The sequence below is a fragment of the Macrotis lagotis genome, chromosome 1 (assembly GCF_037893015.1).
Source record: "Macrotis lagotis isolate mMagLag1 chromosome 1, bilby.v1.9.chrom.fasta, whole genome shotgun sequence".
NCBI lineage: Eukaryota > Metazoa > Chordata > Mammalia > Peramelemorphia > Peramelidae > Macrotis > Macrotis lagotis.
The window spans coordinates 356,899,591-356,913,648 of NC_133658.1; the positions used below are offsets into that span (position 1 = coordinate 356,899,591).

Below are 14,058 nucleotides of genomic sequence, written 5' to 3' on the forward strand. Positions count from 1 at the left end.
ATGAAATCTTGAAATACAATTTTCCAAAAAAGCAAAGAGATAATCTTACAACCAGCAAATGGGCTGAACACAATTCTGCAGGAGAAAATAGACTTTTAATGGAATAGAAGATTTTAAAGTATTCCCAATAAAAGACCAAAGTTGAATAGTGCAAGACAGTGAAGAGAAATCTAGAAAGATAAATTTACTTGAGTGAGTGGAAGGAGATGAAATGTTATTCTAGTGGATGAGTCCCACTAGAACCAAATGTCCCTTTAATACCTTAATGCCTTCAAAATGTCTTTGAGGAAGTTAAATATGTCAAATGACTTGAAAATGGATAAGTTCTATTATGAAAATTTAAAGGGTGGGAGAAGAATAGAAGATAAAAGAACTACATTTATATTGTTATAGAAAGAAGGAAGAAGTAGTAGAACCTTTATTTTTCATAATTATGGTATATGAGAAAAATGTACAAACACAAGGAAGAGTGTAGAGGAGCAATAGACAGAGAGAGAGAGGGACAGAGAGAGAGAGACAGAGAGAGAGACAGAGACAGAGACAGAGACAGAGACAGAGACAGAGACAGAGACAGAGAGACAGAGAGAGACAGAGAGTTTGGAGTAGAGATAGACTGAACTCCTGAGGGTTTAAGGAGTGGGGAGGGTGAGAATAATAGAAAGAATAGTGCCTGGGTGGGAAGAGGACAAGTAAAATAAACATAAACATTGGAGGGTGATTCCTAAAGGTGGGGGGGATTAAAAGGAGGGAAAAAGAATTTGAAATTAAGAGGATACCTATCAATTAGGGAATGAATGAAAATAATTTTGATATAGGGATACAAGGTAATATTATTGTACCACATGAAAAGATGAAATAATTTCAGAGAATCCTGGAAGACTCCTGATGCAGAGTAAAGTGAGCAAAATTTAGAGAACAATTTATATAATAACAACAAAATTTTAAAAAATACCTGTGAAAGACTGAAATCACAGTAGTGACCAACTGCATCTCCAGAGTACCCATTAATGAAAGAGGCTACCTACCTTTTGAAAGAGAAATAATGGGTCTATGGTTCATAAAAAGACATACATTTTTGGATATGACTCACTATATGAATTTATTTTGCTTGCTATGATGATTTTTCTGTTTTAATTGAAGGGAGAATTGGTGAAGATAGGGAGAAATAGCAATAGTTATGTAAAAAAAAAAGGTCATTGAAATATCTTTCTGATGCACAGAGAGAGTCCAAAAGGAAGCACAGACAAGCAGAATAATTTTGAAAAATAATGTTACATACTTTTTTAAAGAAACTAGTAGTATAAAATATAAATTTATAATGTCTTATACAATTTTCTTTTATGTTCTTCATTTTATGTAGAATAAGTTTTTTGTTGGCTTTAAGTCCAGAAAAACAAAATAAAATTTAAAAATTTAAATATATATTTCATAGATTCATAGTCTCAACCATGTGTACTTCCTAAGATGGTGCATTTCACAATCTATTACAAAGCCACATGATTTTGGTTGATTTCCTCTCATAAATCTTTCATATAGGATCCACCCAGAATTAGAGTACTTCCTCTAGGTCATGGATGCTTAACCTGGGGTCTGTGAATTTAAAAAAGCTTTGATAACTGTATTTCAATATAATTCATTTCCTTTGCAATCCTCTCCGGGGAGATAATTGATGAACTCTGAGTTCAAATTGAAGCATTTTTTCCCACTTTCGTTAAGTGGCTGTTTTGGGGTTTTTTTTGGAAAGATGTTGATAATTTGGAGAATGCCCAAAGAAAGTAAATCAAGTTAACTGGAGAACTGGAGACTGCCATATAAGGAACAGTCGAAGAGTTTAGTGACGTTTAGTTTGGAATTTCGTTTTAGGATAGGCATGAGAGCTGCTTTAAGTATTCGAAGAGATATTATGTATAAGAGGGACTAGATATTTTCTTCTTGACCTCAGAAGACAGAACAAAGAATAATGGCTAAAAATTGTTAAGAGGCTGGCATTGACTTGATATGAAGAAAAATTTCCTGATGATTAACATCATCATCTTAGAAAGTGATGGAGTTCCTCTCACAGGAGGTTTTCTTTTTTTTCCCACTTTTTAAAAGTTTATTTATTTGTTCATTTTCATCCATATACACGTATATTTTTTAAGTTACAAAATTTTCTTCCACTCTCCCTTTCCACCCCTCTCCCCTCAGCAGTAAACAGTCAGGTTAGCATTGTACATACATATTTTGGATAAACATGTTTACAGATTAGTCATTTTTGGTATAAGGAATTAGAATTAAGGGAAAGAGATACATAAGAGATAATTTTTATAAAGTGTTCATCAGATTCTGAAGGGTTGTTTTTTGTTTTTGTTTGTTTGGTTTTGTTTTGCTTTTCTTCCTCTGGATGGAATAACATTGGCATAGCTGGTCTAACACAGTTGTTTTAGCTCTCTGAACTGCTGAGAGCTACTTCCATCAAGGTTGATCATCTCACAATGTTGTTGCTAATGTAGACAATGTTCTCTTAGTTCTTCTCCCTTTGCTCAGCATCAGATCCTCACAGGAGGTTTTCAAGCAGAAATTAGATGATCATTTGACTGTGATGTCTGAGGAAAGATTCTTAGACAGGTAGAAAGTGGACTAATCTGCCTCTAAGGTCCCTTGCACTCTAGTATTCCATGATTTTACAAATGATAAAAGTGAGGTTCAGAGGAGACATTTTTAATTGTCATTTCTTCTCATGATTTGGACATTTGAATATTTATAGAGTTTCACCCTATCTACAGTTATCCCTTCCAAATTCCAGGGGCTGGATTGGGGATCCGACATTATCCCTGGCTCCTCCTCCCTTTAATCTGAAAATTTTTGCAAAATTTTTTGACCTTCCCTTTGTACCAGAGAAGTCTGAATCATAATAGTATTAAAAGATAAAATATGTTGACACTACACAATACTAAGTTTCTAAACCTTTTCTGTGTTGTCTGCCTGTGCATTTCCTCTTCAACTTCTACAAAACTCCCTCAAAATTCCCATTTAATATCTTTTACCAACTGCAATATAGCAAAACCATGATGAAGAAAGTCAAGATATGAAAGGGAAAACTATAAATGGGGGGGGGAGAAATTGTGGTATGTATTCACCAGATTAAAACAAGCAATTAGATGGACAATTCATTGAACTTTCCCAATTGAGTGTGGGTATGTATAATATAAATGTCTCTTTATCTTATATAATATACTTACTGATCAGCATCTTATGTAATATTATATTCATCCATGTATACACATGTATACATACACAATATATGTATATATTTATACACTATACTATATATGTTTATGTGTGTACACAATGTACATAATAAAGCTTCTTTGATACAGTAGGAATGGATGATAAATTCAGTCCTGAATTAAACAGGAGAACAGGTGGGATTCCTTCAGGAAATTGCTAAAAACCCCTAATTTTCTTAGAATTTGAATCTCCTTTATTCTTCCAGAAACAAAGTCTACCTTTTTTTTGTTTTTTTTTTTGGCAAGGCAGTGGGTAAGTGACTTGCCCAAGGTCATACACCTGGGCTCTGAGACCAGATTTGAACTCAGGCCCTCCTGACTCCAGGGTCAGTGATCTATCCACTGTGCAACCTAGCTGCCCCCCAAAGTCTATCTTTTAAAAATAGATTTCTATTGATATCTTTTGTTTTTATTGTCTAGATTACTCCCTGTATCTTTCTTTTTTCCCCCTACCAGATATCAATTTTTTTTGGGAGACAGTCAGGGTTAAGGGACTTGTTCAGGCAGCTAGCAAGTATCTGAGATCAGATTAGAATTCAGGAACTCCTGACATTAGGGCTCATGTTCTATCCACTGAGCCACCTAGCTGCCCCAATTAAAAAAAAAGAAAAGAAAAGAATAGAAAAAAGAGGCAAAATTTTTTTTAACAAAACTTCTCAACAGAGTGAAAAAATGCATTGCTTTATGCAATGTCTTATATTCAAGAACTTTGACCTTTGCAAAAGATGATAGAGTGAATTTTCATATTTCTTCTCTGGGGTTAAGTTTATTTTTTATAACTTCACAATATTCAGTTTCAATTATTTTATAGGGGATTTTCTTTCCATTTGCATTACTGTAGACACTCTGTTCATCTAAGTCTGTTCATGTTTCTCTGTATTCATACTATTCATTGTTTTGTACCACACATTCATGTACTTGGCTAAGAAAATCTCCAATTGTTTCACTTAAAAAAAAAATCCGTTTTTTGGTGACTGAGAAAAATGTAATATTCTTATCCCCAAAGGATTAAAAAAGTATTATTCAAAGGTCAATAGAGATATGAACAATGGGTGTGGACAGGCTTCAACATAACAAAAAATAACTTTGAATTATTTAAATTATAATAATAACTTGATAGAAAGAATAAAGAGCGTTATCAGAGAAATATATGGGGGTGGGGTAGGGAATGGGGCTTGGCATGTTGCAAACTAAATAGAGGATTTCAACCAGAATTGCACAGGATAGACAGGCATTTTTTCAGCAACATTGGCAAAAACTTCCAAATCAATGAGGTCACAGGTCAATTTGAATAGAGGAATTTGAGATCTGAACATGGAATGTCACAACTGGAAGGAAGTTATGAGATCAGCAAGTCCAGACTTCTTGAGAAAGAAGGCTACTCTTGGCAGTTAAAGGACTTGAGTTCAAATGCATTTCTGTCCCTTGCTACCTTGTGACTACAGGCAAGTCACCCTCTATGCATCTCAGTTTCTTCATTTATAAAATGAGTGAGCTAAACTGGATGGCTCTGAATTCTTTTCAACTCTAAATTTAAGATCTTCATTTTACGGATGCTGATTGAGGTCAAGGGAGGAAAGTGGACATAACAAGCTTACTCACCATGACTGGTAACTGGGGGGAACTGGCTAGATTGGGCCTGGACATGCCAAGGGGGCCACTTAAAACACCCAAAATGTGTTTGTTTCCTGGGTCAGCAACAGCTGGGCCTGAAATACACTGGCCTCTGGGCATCGGGCCCAAGTCAAACATTCTGAAGTCATTTCTCAGAAGGGGTATGTGTTTCCAAGCGTCTTCCAGACAGCGCCACTTAGACCAAATAGCTTAGAAGCAACAACTGTTGGATGGAGAAGGGAGGCTGGAGATTCCTAGTCCAATTCCCGCTACCTGTTTTACAGAAGAGGACACCAACGTATCTAAGTGGTATATACAAGATCATCTCAGTAGGGATAAATATTCACATTCACAAAACCCACTCAGTCATCTTCAGCCTCTCAGATGAGAATCCACCCTTCTTCGTAATGGGTCAGAACTTACCACCCACTGTGAATGCTGAGTCACCCGTTCCCTGTGTCCTACAGGTTTATCCCGAAGATTTCAGGAAGTTTCACTCAGTATGTGTGGGGTAGGGGTGGCACTTTTATGCTCCAATTTCAAGCTGGGCAGAGTGGGCAGTGCCCACTACCATCTTACTGTGTCCAGTATATAGATCTTGATGATCATCAGTAAATATAGGATGGAAGTTCATGGGTTCATAAATAATCCTCTTTTTTCTTCCTTATTAATTGGAATATTTGTTTCTATTGATGATTTTAGATTCATAATAAAATACAATTTCTTTTTTAAAAAATTATGCAACAATGTACAGACTAAGGAGTATCTTTCTCCCTAACTCTATAACCCCAGGCACCACTACTTATCCAATGATGAAATGAGACAAAGGTAAGGAAGGAAAATAAGTATTTATGCATCACTCAGACTAAGCATTTTGCTAAACACTGCAAATATTATCTCATTAGATCCTCACAACAATTCTGCAAGGTAGATACTGTTTTATCCCCATTTTATATTTGAGGAAACGGAGGCAAAGAGAGGTTAAGTGACTTGCCCAGGGTCACACAACTAACTATCCAAGGTTAGATGGCTTGATTCCAAACTGAGCTGATAGGTGCGGTGTGGCGCCACCTAGTGACCTGTTTAATAAGTGCTTAGCACATAGTAGGCATTTCAATGCTTTTTTCTCTTTCTCCCTCCCAACCCCCAGCTCTCCCACTTCCCCTTCTTATCACATGGCCTATCAGTCTCAGCTATTCAATAAACCTTATTTCACACACATTCACTGAGTATTTACTGTTTAGGGCATGAAGATGAGCGACAGTCTTCCCTCAAAGAATCTGTAGTCCAGGAGAGGAGATAATTAACTTATTTCAAAAAATGTGGAATTTGTATCCTCCCTCCTTTTGTAATAAAATACTTTCCTAGTTGCTGTTTGGGGAAAAAAATAAAAATATATAATCAAATACATCCCTGGTGGTCAGATCTCCAGTGATAAGTTCCTATGTCTTTGAACTCATCTGGTTTTCTATCTCCATGCTAGCATTCTGTAATGCCCTTCAAGTATCCAGGATCACCTCCAAAACACAATGAAGCATTGGAAGAGGATTATGACTATAATAATGTCATATTCCTAGCATGCTTCAATTTGATGAAGCTCATGATATCTCTGGGAGGAAGGCCCAGAAAGTATCATTCCCCTTTTACAGATGGATAAATGAAGTCTCATGGAGGTAAAATGTGCCTCAGGTTATGTAGCTAGTATCAGAGGTAGAACTCAAATCTAGATCATTTGACTCCATGTTCACTAGTAAAGTGCTTTGTTAAATCTTATTGTGCCAACCAATAAATGCTAGCTAATATTATTGTTGTTAGTATTATTATGATCATACATGTCATTTGGGACTGACCAATAAGGGCCCAATCCTCAGCGCATGTGCAGAGTTCCCCTTTCAAGTTGGTTTTTTATCAATCATGTACAATATTCCCTTCCTTGTTTCAAAACAACATGTGGAACCTTGGTGATCCTACTCCTGACCATGAATATCTGAGAGGTTGGTATTTTGGTAATGATGAGTCTTCTAATTGACCAAGGGTATACCCAGGGGATATACAAAAGATTCAAATGGAGAGAGTTTTCACTCTTTTCCTTGGTAGCTTTTGAGTAAAGAAGATTTCTGTGAGTCTTCAAGTGGAGAGAAGAACAAAGATTTTCTTATCTTCCTACCAGTCACCATGTACCCTTGAGCTGATTTGGGCTGAATGAGTACCCAGAGAAAGAATGGCACAGGTTACTTACTACCTTGTGAGCCCTGAGAGTTCCAAAGAGCCATGTGACTGAATTTGCTAAGAAGTTAGCCCTGAAAATTGAAGTAATAATTGAAGTAATAATTCAGAGCTATTTTGCTGAACTTTATGCCAATAAATCTGGCAATCTAAATAATATGAATAATTACAAAAACATAAATTACCCAGATTAACCGAAGAGAGAAAAAATACTTAGAAGTTTGCCCTGAGTGGCAACCTGCTTGACCCAAATGAGTAATGAATTACCTATCAAACAAGACAGTGTGTCCTGGAAGAATGCTGAGAGCATCCATCCGGTAGAGCAAAGATGCAACTTATCCATTCAGATGACAAGTCCCAAAATGAACTTGGTGGGGACTATGAAAGGAAAAAAAGAATTCCTAGGATCAAGGACCTCAAGATATTTTTTGGCCATATGACTAAAAGTATTTGTGTCCACCTTTGTACTTTAAGGACCTACTAACTCTAAAGATTTTGTATGTTTAAGGGAAAAGTGAGCTTGCCATTTTGAAATGATCGTGTTGTGTTTTCTGTTCTCAGGAAATATCCCTTTGTAAGAATTCCTTAATGACAATTGGTTGATAAAAAAAAAAAAAACTGTGGAAAGCATACTAGAATGGGGGCTCATGAGTGATTATTGTATTAGAAGGCATAAACTTTCAGAGCTACTTTACAACCCTTAGGGACCAGGCTGTCCTGACTTTGGGGGGACTTAATCTGTCAGTTCAAGTGAGAGGAAAATAAGCCCAGAGGGGGAATGTAGCATTCACAAGGCAGAATGAAAAGAGAGGGGCAGCTAGGTGGCCAGTGGATAGAGTAATGACCCTGGAGTCAGGAGGACCTGAGTTCAAATCCAACCTCAGAAACTTAATACTTAGCTGTATGACCTTGAGCAAGTCACTTAACCCCATTATCTTGTCCCCCCCTAAAAAAAACAAAAACCCAAACCAGAATGAAAGGAGAGAAGCATCAATTAAGTGCTGTGGGAGCTCAGAAGAGAGAGGTCCTTTCCGTCTACAAGGTAAAGAGAGATAGCTGAGCTGAAGGCAACTGTCTCTTTAGGCAGTATATCATGGGGAACCTTAAAGCACCAAGCCCAAATCCTGAGTGTAGTTTCTTTCTTTTCAATCAGACAACAAGCAACAATGATTTTATCAGTATTAGGAAGTTCATTTCAAAAAATGGTGACCTTTGGTGTGAAGTATGGAGCTTAGGATGAGGGGAGAAAAGACTCAGGTAGCAGGATAGCCAGCTGGGGTACACAGATGGAACCCCTTCCCATCCTGAGCTCCCAGTCCCAAGGGTCCTCTTCAGTGCCCCATCTCTTCTCAGTACTCAACCTAAGGGGGGAAGGGCCTAGATGGAGCGCTGTACACCTCAGGAACACTACCCCTACCGCCCCCTGGCCATACCATCCTGGAGGAGCATGAGGTCAGCAGACGGAACCCTGCTGCCCTTTCTTTCCCTAGCACAGGAAAAAGAGGGGCTATGGTCTCTGTGGTTTCCAGGCTCCCTCCCTTCCTGAGGAGGCAGGGTGGGTCAGACTGAACAGGCTCCCATTCCCAACAGGCTAGGCATAAGATCTTACTTTTCTCAGAAAAATAATAAAATATATTTATTAATAATAGTAATAATAACAACAGAAGACAAACACATATCTGATGGTTACAGAGTATTTTACAGATACTCCTAATGACATCCTCACAACAGTCCTGTGAGGTAGATAAAGCAAGTATTATCTACATTTTGCATTTGAGAAAACTGAAAACCAGTGAACTGGAATGTTAGCTCACTTAAGTCACTGGCAGAACCAGAATTTGAATCCAGATCCCCAGTGATGATAGCAGGGGAACTGAGTCACCACTCCCAAACATGCATTCATTTTCTCACTTTCAAGAGTTTTTCACAATCTATCCTCCTCTCCTGAAAGGATCAACTGAGGGAAGCTGAATGAGAAATGAGACTCCTAAAAGGAATTTTCTAAGAGAAAAGAAAGCAGGTTTAAAATGTAAGTTCCTGATGCTGGAGGGGGGCTCCAGTTACTTCAAACTACGCATGTTGGGAGGTGGGTGGAGGGGGCAGAAAGTAGGATTCTATCATTGTAACAGATAGTACCCTTCAAATTCCACCCAGAATCCCAATCCATTGGTCCACAAGCAATGTAATGGTTCTTGATATCATGACTATCATTAAGTCTTATGTCTTCAATCACAGGAAATGTTACCATTGCCACAGTCTGTCATGGGACAGCAAAAAGAACATTAAGTTTGGAATGCCACTTATCTACTGTCTGCCATCTTTTTTGTGCTTGGACAAATTTCTTAAACCTTTCAGGATCTGTTTCCTCTTCTGTATAATGAGGATGAGGTGATCTTTAGATTTGCACAAACTCTGAATACTATGACCTACCCTGCTTAGACTGGGTTTATTGATCAGTTTGGGGTGTGTTTTCATGTTTTTGTCCCCGGATACACCCATGGTGCTGCATCTCTTGTAGGGTGGGAACCCCAAATGAAGTGTCTGCAAAATTCTTGAGGAACTTTGAGGAACTCAAAATCTCTGGTAGGAGAGCAAGGGAACCAAAGGAAGGCAATGTCCACCACTCCCTCTTGGATCCATAGCACTTCAGTTTCATGTGGTTTTCTGAACTGGGATGACCAGCCCTTTTATAGCAAGGGGGAAGATTAACTCCACCTTCCCCCTGTGCACAAGAAGATGCCAACAGCCACACCGGAGATGGCAAAAACACCCATCATGATGCCTAGGATCAGCATTGTGTAGGATCGAGAAGGCTGGGACACTGCAGAATATGAAAGGATCAGCTGTGTCAGAAGAGCAAGCAGTATTGGCCACATAGTGATTGGCAAATCTCTGCTAAATGAGAAGAGGAATGAGTGAGCTGGCTCTGGCAAGCGGGGGGGGGGGGGGGGGTGGGAGACCTTGGCAAGCTGCTCACCTAACTTGAGTCTTCTAATTACCATTTCTCTCCTGCCCAGCCTAGAACTTAACTGCTTGAGAGGGCTCCTGCCCTAGGGTGATTGAGAGGGGAGGGGTCCCACAGATGCTGCAGGAGTATCTGATGCCTTGGAGACACCCCACCCCTGTACCCCATTGATCATCCCCATCCAGTCACATACATACCTTCTTTACTTAAGAGCCTGACCATGTGCTGCTTCAGGAAGCCCACACATGTATCCTGTAAGAAGTCTCGAAGCTCAAACCTGGTTCGGTTATAATTATTTAGCTGCTTCAGGGTGAAATTGTGTAACTCTTGGGAGTGGCCCTGGCCTGGGCTTGCTGACCACAGAGCCTTCTCTTGTTGAAATTTCACAAACGAGCTCCCATTCAGGGCCACCTCAAAGAAGACATGGGCATCTTGGCCATCAGGAGGCAACTCACAGCCCAGATCACAGCGCAGGGTCAGAGGGACTATGAGGAAGGAAGATAAGTCAAGGGTTGTGGAGGAGGAGTCAGGGCTGGGAATAATGGAGAGGACTATGGGGCTCAGAGGGACTGTGGGAAAGGGTAAGCCTGTTAAAGAACTTGATCTACCAGGACAGCTCTCAGCCTCTAGATTAGATCATATAGGGTCTGCTCAGCTAAAAGAAGTCCTGGCAGACAACACTAGACTTTAGTCTCTGTCTCCTATTCTTCCCAAGGCAGGGGATCCAACAAAATCTTAAGGCAGTGGTGACCAGATGTCAAGCACCCTGCCCCACAGGATTGCTACACCAGCCTCAGGGAATCCTAGTCATTTGTCCTCCCACCAGAAGCAAGTTCCATTCCCACCCAAAGTCCTTTCCCTCCCCCAGAGAGACCCTCCTCCTCTCTAGTTTGACCCTCACTCCCACTCACAGGCCACTCTCCGCTCCTTGTTCACCAGCTGTACTAAAATCTGGAATTCTTTAAGGTAGTTGAGCACGTACTCCTTTGTCTGCTTCCAGGACTCAGGGGTCTCCAGAGACTCCAGCTGATGGATAGTGATGTTCTTGTCACTGCCCTCCAGAGTGTGAGTGGTTAATCCCCCTAGAGAGGCATTGCCCCAGAACTGTACTGAAGATGGGTCCAAGAAATGGGAGATCTGGATCATGAGGAAGCTCTGAGAACCTATATTGTCAATGAGAGACAAGAAGATGGACAGATGGGTATCAGTGTGCATCCCAGAGGTAGAAATGGAGTGTGGTCCTGAACGTATGTTTGTGTGCAAGTGTGTGTCTGGTGGTAGAGATGATGAGATGGTGTGTATAGTTACATGTATGTCTCAATATATGTGTGGCCCAGGAGTAGAGCTGTAGAGATGGGGGAGATAATTCAACTGTCCCTCCCTGTATCTCTATTGTAGAAGCTATTAAAATTGCCTCAATTCATCTTGCCTGTATCAAGATTTCCAGATGACTTCCCTTCACCAAGTCTCTATTTGGACCTTTATTACCTCCTCCTCACCAGTCCCCTGGACTCCATCCCTGGAATCCTCAGTGTTGATGGCTAAGATTTTGCCCTTTGTTGCTAGGCCTTAGGCCCTTATACCAAGCTATTCCCCATGTAACTCCTACTACCTCACATCTTTTTTTCCTATCTTTCCTACTCATCTTTCCCATCTCTCTTCTGTCCCTTCTCATCTCTCTCTTGTCCCTTCTCTTGTCTCATCTTCTATATTTCTTTCTTTCTATCCTCATGTCTCTTTTCTGTCTGTCCTTTCTTTTGAATGCCCCTTATGTTACCCTAGCTTCCCTATCTTTATCACATGCTCTCTAAAATTTCTCCTGCCCTTTCATCTGTCTTGTCCTTTTTCAACTCTCACTCTGTCTCTCTCTCTGTCTCTCACTCTGTCTCTCTCTCTGTCTCTCACTCTGTCTCTCTCTCTGTCTCTCTCTCTCTCTGTCTCTCTCTCTCTCTGTCTCTCTCTCTCTCTCTCTCTCTCTCTCTCTCTCTCTAACACACACACACACACACACACACACACACACACACACACACACACACACACGCACACACACTCCCTCTTTCCCATCTTCCATCCCAGCTCTCTGCAGTCCTGCCTATGCTTTTCTGGACCTACCCCCTGCTTCTTTCCTGTTTTTACCCAGTCTCACAATCTTCCCCCCGCCACCTTGCTGTCTTACCTATCTCTTCCATATCCTTACTCATTTTTACCTCTCTTTCCTTATCTCTCCTATTCTCCCTCAATTATCCCCCATCCTCCACTGTCTTCCTACCATCATTCCTTCAGTTTTCTTCTGACCTCTTTCTTTTTTCCTGACCTTCTCTAGCTCTCTTCCATTCTTCCCTTTTGGTTCTTCTATCCTACAACCCCATGTCCTCCTATCCCTCTTTATCCCCCTCTTTTCCTCCCTCTTCCATCCTCTCTCCTCTTCTTCCCCCACTAGTACCTCTCTTCTCTTTCTCTTCCTCTGCCTCAATCTCTTTCTCTCTCCCCTTTTCCTGTGATTTCTTTCCTGTTTCTTCCTCCAGTCTCTCACTAACTTCAGAAATCATGTTTCCCCTCTTTCCATGACTAGAGACAGACACAAATATCATTCCTGCTTCCTGTCCTCTATATGCAGTGAGGGTCAGTAAGGAGGGAGGGAGAGGTAGTTTCCATCCTTACCTTCCATTGCTCCCTGGCAACAGATCACCCAGCCGAAGAGGGTCAAAAGTGGGAGCATTTCTCTGGAATTGGGTGCAACCGAGAGCAGAAGAGCACTCTTCCGACTCTGTTCAGGTGTGCTTGGGGAGCCTTGCGGAAACTTGCCTGGAAAGTAGAAGAGTGGAAGGGAAGGAAGGAGCCTGGATGTAGACCAGGGATGGGAGGAGGAAGAGGGTGTGGAGTTTACCAAGTGGTGTTCTAGCTCTGCCTCATTTCCTATCCAGGGGCCTATCCTCCCCACCCAGGGCCCCGCCCCTATGCCCTCCAGCCCAGGCATGCTCCCACCCCAACCTGGCTCCCAACCTCTGGGTTTGCCTTGGGGGAGGTTAGGAGAGACTGGAAGTTCTGGGTGGGACTGGATTCTGGGTGTTGGCTAATGGGGGGTGGGGTGGTGGTGAGTAAAAGCTGGAGGAAGACAGACATTCCAGCTTGGGATCCTTGGTGCCATGTCCCCTGAGTCATCTTAGCAAAGGTGTGGAGACCACCTTTTCCTGGACCATTTCCCCTTTCCTGTGCTGCAAAGATAAGATAGGGTGCTATCTCAAAGCAGACATCTGGGGGACCCAAAGCCCCAGGAGGTTTCCAGGTGTACCAAACATATTCTTAAGCCCTCTTCTCCCCACTCCCAAAACCTGCCTTGCTCCCAATGTCATGCCAGGGACATTGAAAATGACTGAAATGGGGGACGGCTAGGTGGCGCAGTGGATAGAACACCGACCCTGGAGTCAGGAGTCCCTGAGTTAAAATCCGGCCTCAGACACTAATTAATTACCTAGCCATGTGGCCTTGGACAAGCCACTTAACCTCGTTTTCCTTGCAAAATCGAAAAAAAAAAATGGACTGAGAGTAGGAGTGGGCAGGAGAGCTTTAAAGGAGTTTCAGGGCTTCTACCTGAAAGGATAGAAACTTGAAGTGCATGGGGAGGGCTGGAAATAATAGTTAAGTGTACACGTGGGTGAGATAGGAGGTAGGAGGGATGAGAGCAGTATAGAGAATGAATAAAACCTTGCACTTTAAGTCTAGTTCTAGTTTTATATTTACCAGTGATAAGAGTCTATGACATTAAGCATGTTACTTCCCTTTCCAAAATCTATTTCTCCCCATCTATAAAATGAGATTGAAGCAGATGTTCTTTAAAGTCCATTCTAGTTCTTAAAATCTAAAGTTCTGTGCAACGCTGAATTCTATGTTCTAAGATTTCTTCTGATTCTTACAATCTATGTTCTAAGAGTTTTTTCCACTCTCATATTGTTTGTTTTGAGGGCCCTCACCACTCAGAAT

The 14,058-nt window shown here is 41.0% G+C and overlaps 1 protein-coding gene across 1 annotated transcript; it reads right to left on the reverse strand.

Moving 5' to 3' along the window:
* Positions 1-8,686: 8,686 nt before the first annotated feature.
* On the reverse strand, positions 8,687-13,009 carry PROCR (protein C receptor). Its single transcript, XM_074229188.1, has 4 exons — positions 12,739-13,009; positions 10,986-11,237; positions 10,272-10,559; positions 8,687-9,930 (listed from the first exon to the last, which is right to left on the reverse strand). Exons 1-4 carry the CDS (start codon positions 12,794-12,796, stop codon positions 9,815-9,817), a joined length of 714 nt encoding a protein of 237 aa, XP_074085289.1. The 5' UTR covers positions 12,797-13,009; the 3' UTR covers positions 8,687-9,814.
* Between the last annotated feature and the right edge of the window lie 1,049 nt (positions 13,010-14,058).

What these genes read in the sequence shown, in the direction of transcription:
- PROCR (XM_074229188.1), bottom strand. Translation starts at nt 12,796, where the DNA reads ATGCTCCCACTTTTGACCCTCTTCGGCTGGGTGATCTGTTGCCAGGGA. An exon ending in TTGCCAGGGAGCAATGGAAG is followed by an intron (nt 11,238 to 12,738) that starts GTAAGGATGGAA and finishes TTGACAATATAG; the next exon opens with GTTCTCAGAGCTTCCTCATG. An exon ending in CAGGCTCTTAAGTAAAGAAG is followed by an intron (nt 9,931 to 10,271) that starts GTATGTATGTGA and finishes CATATTCTGCAG; the next exon opens with TGTCCCAGCCTTCTCGATCC.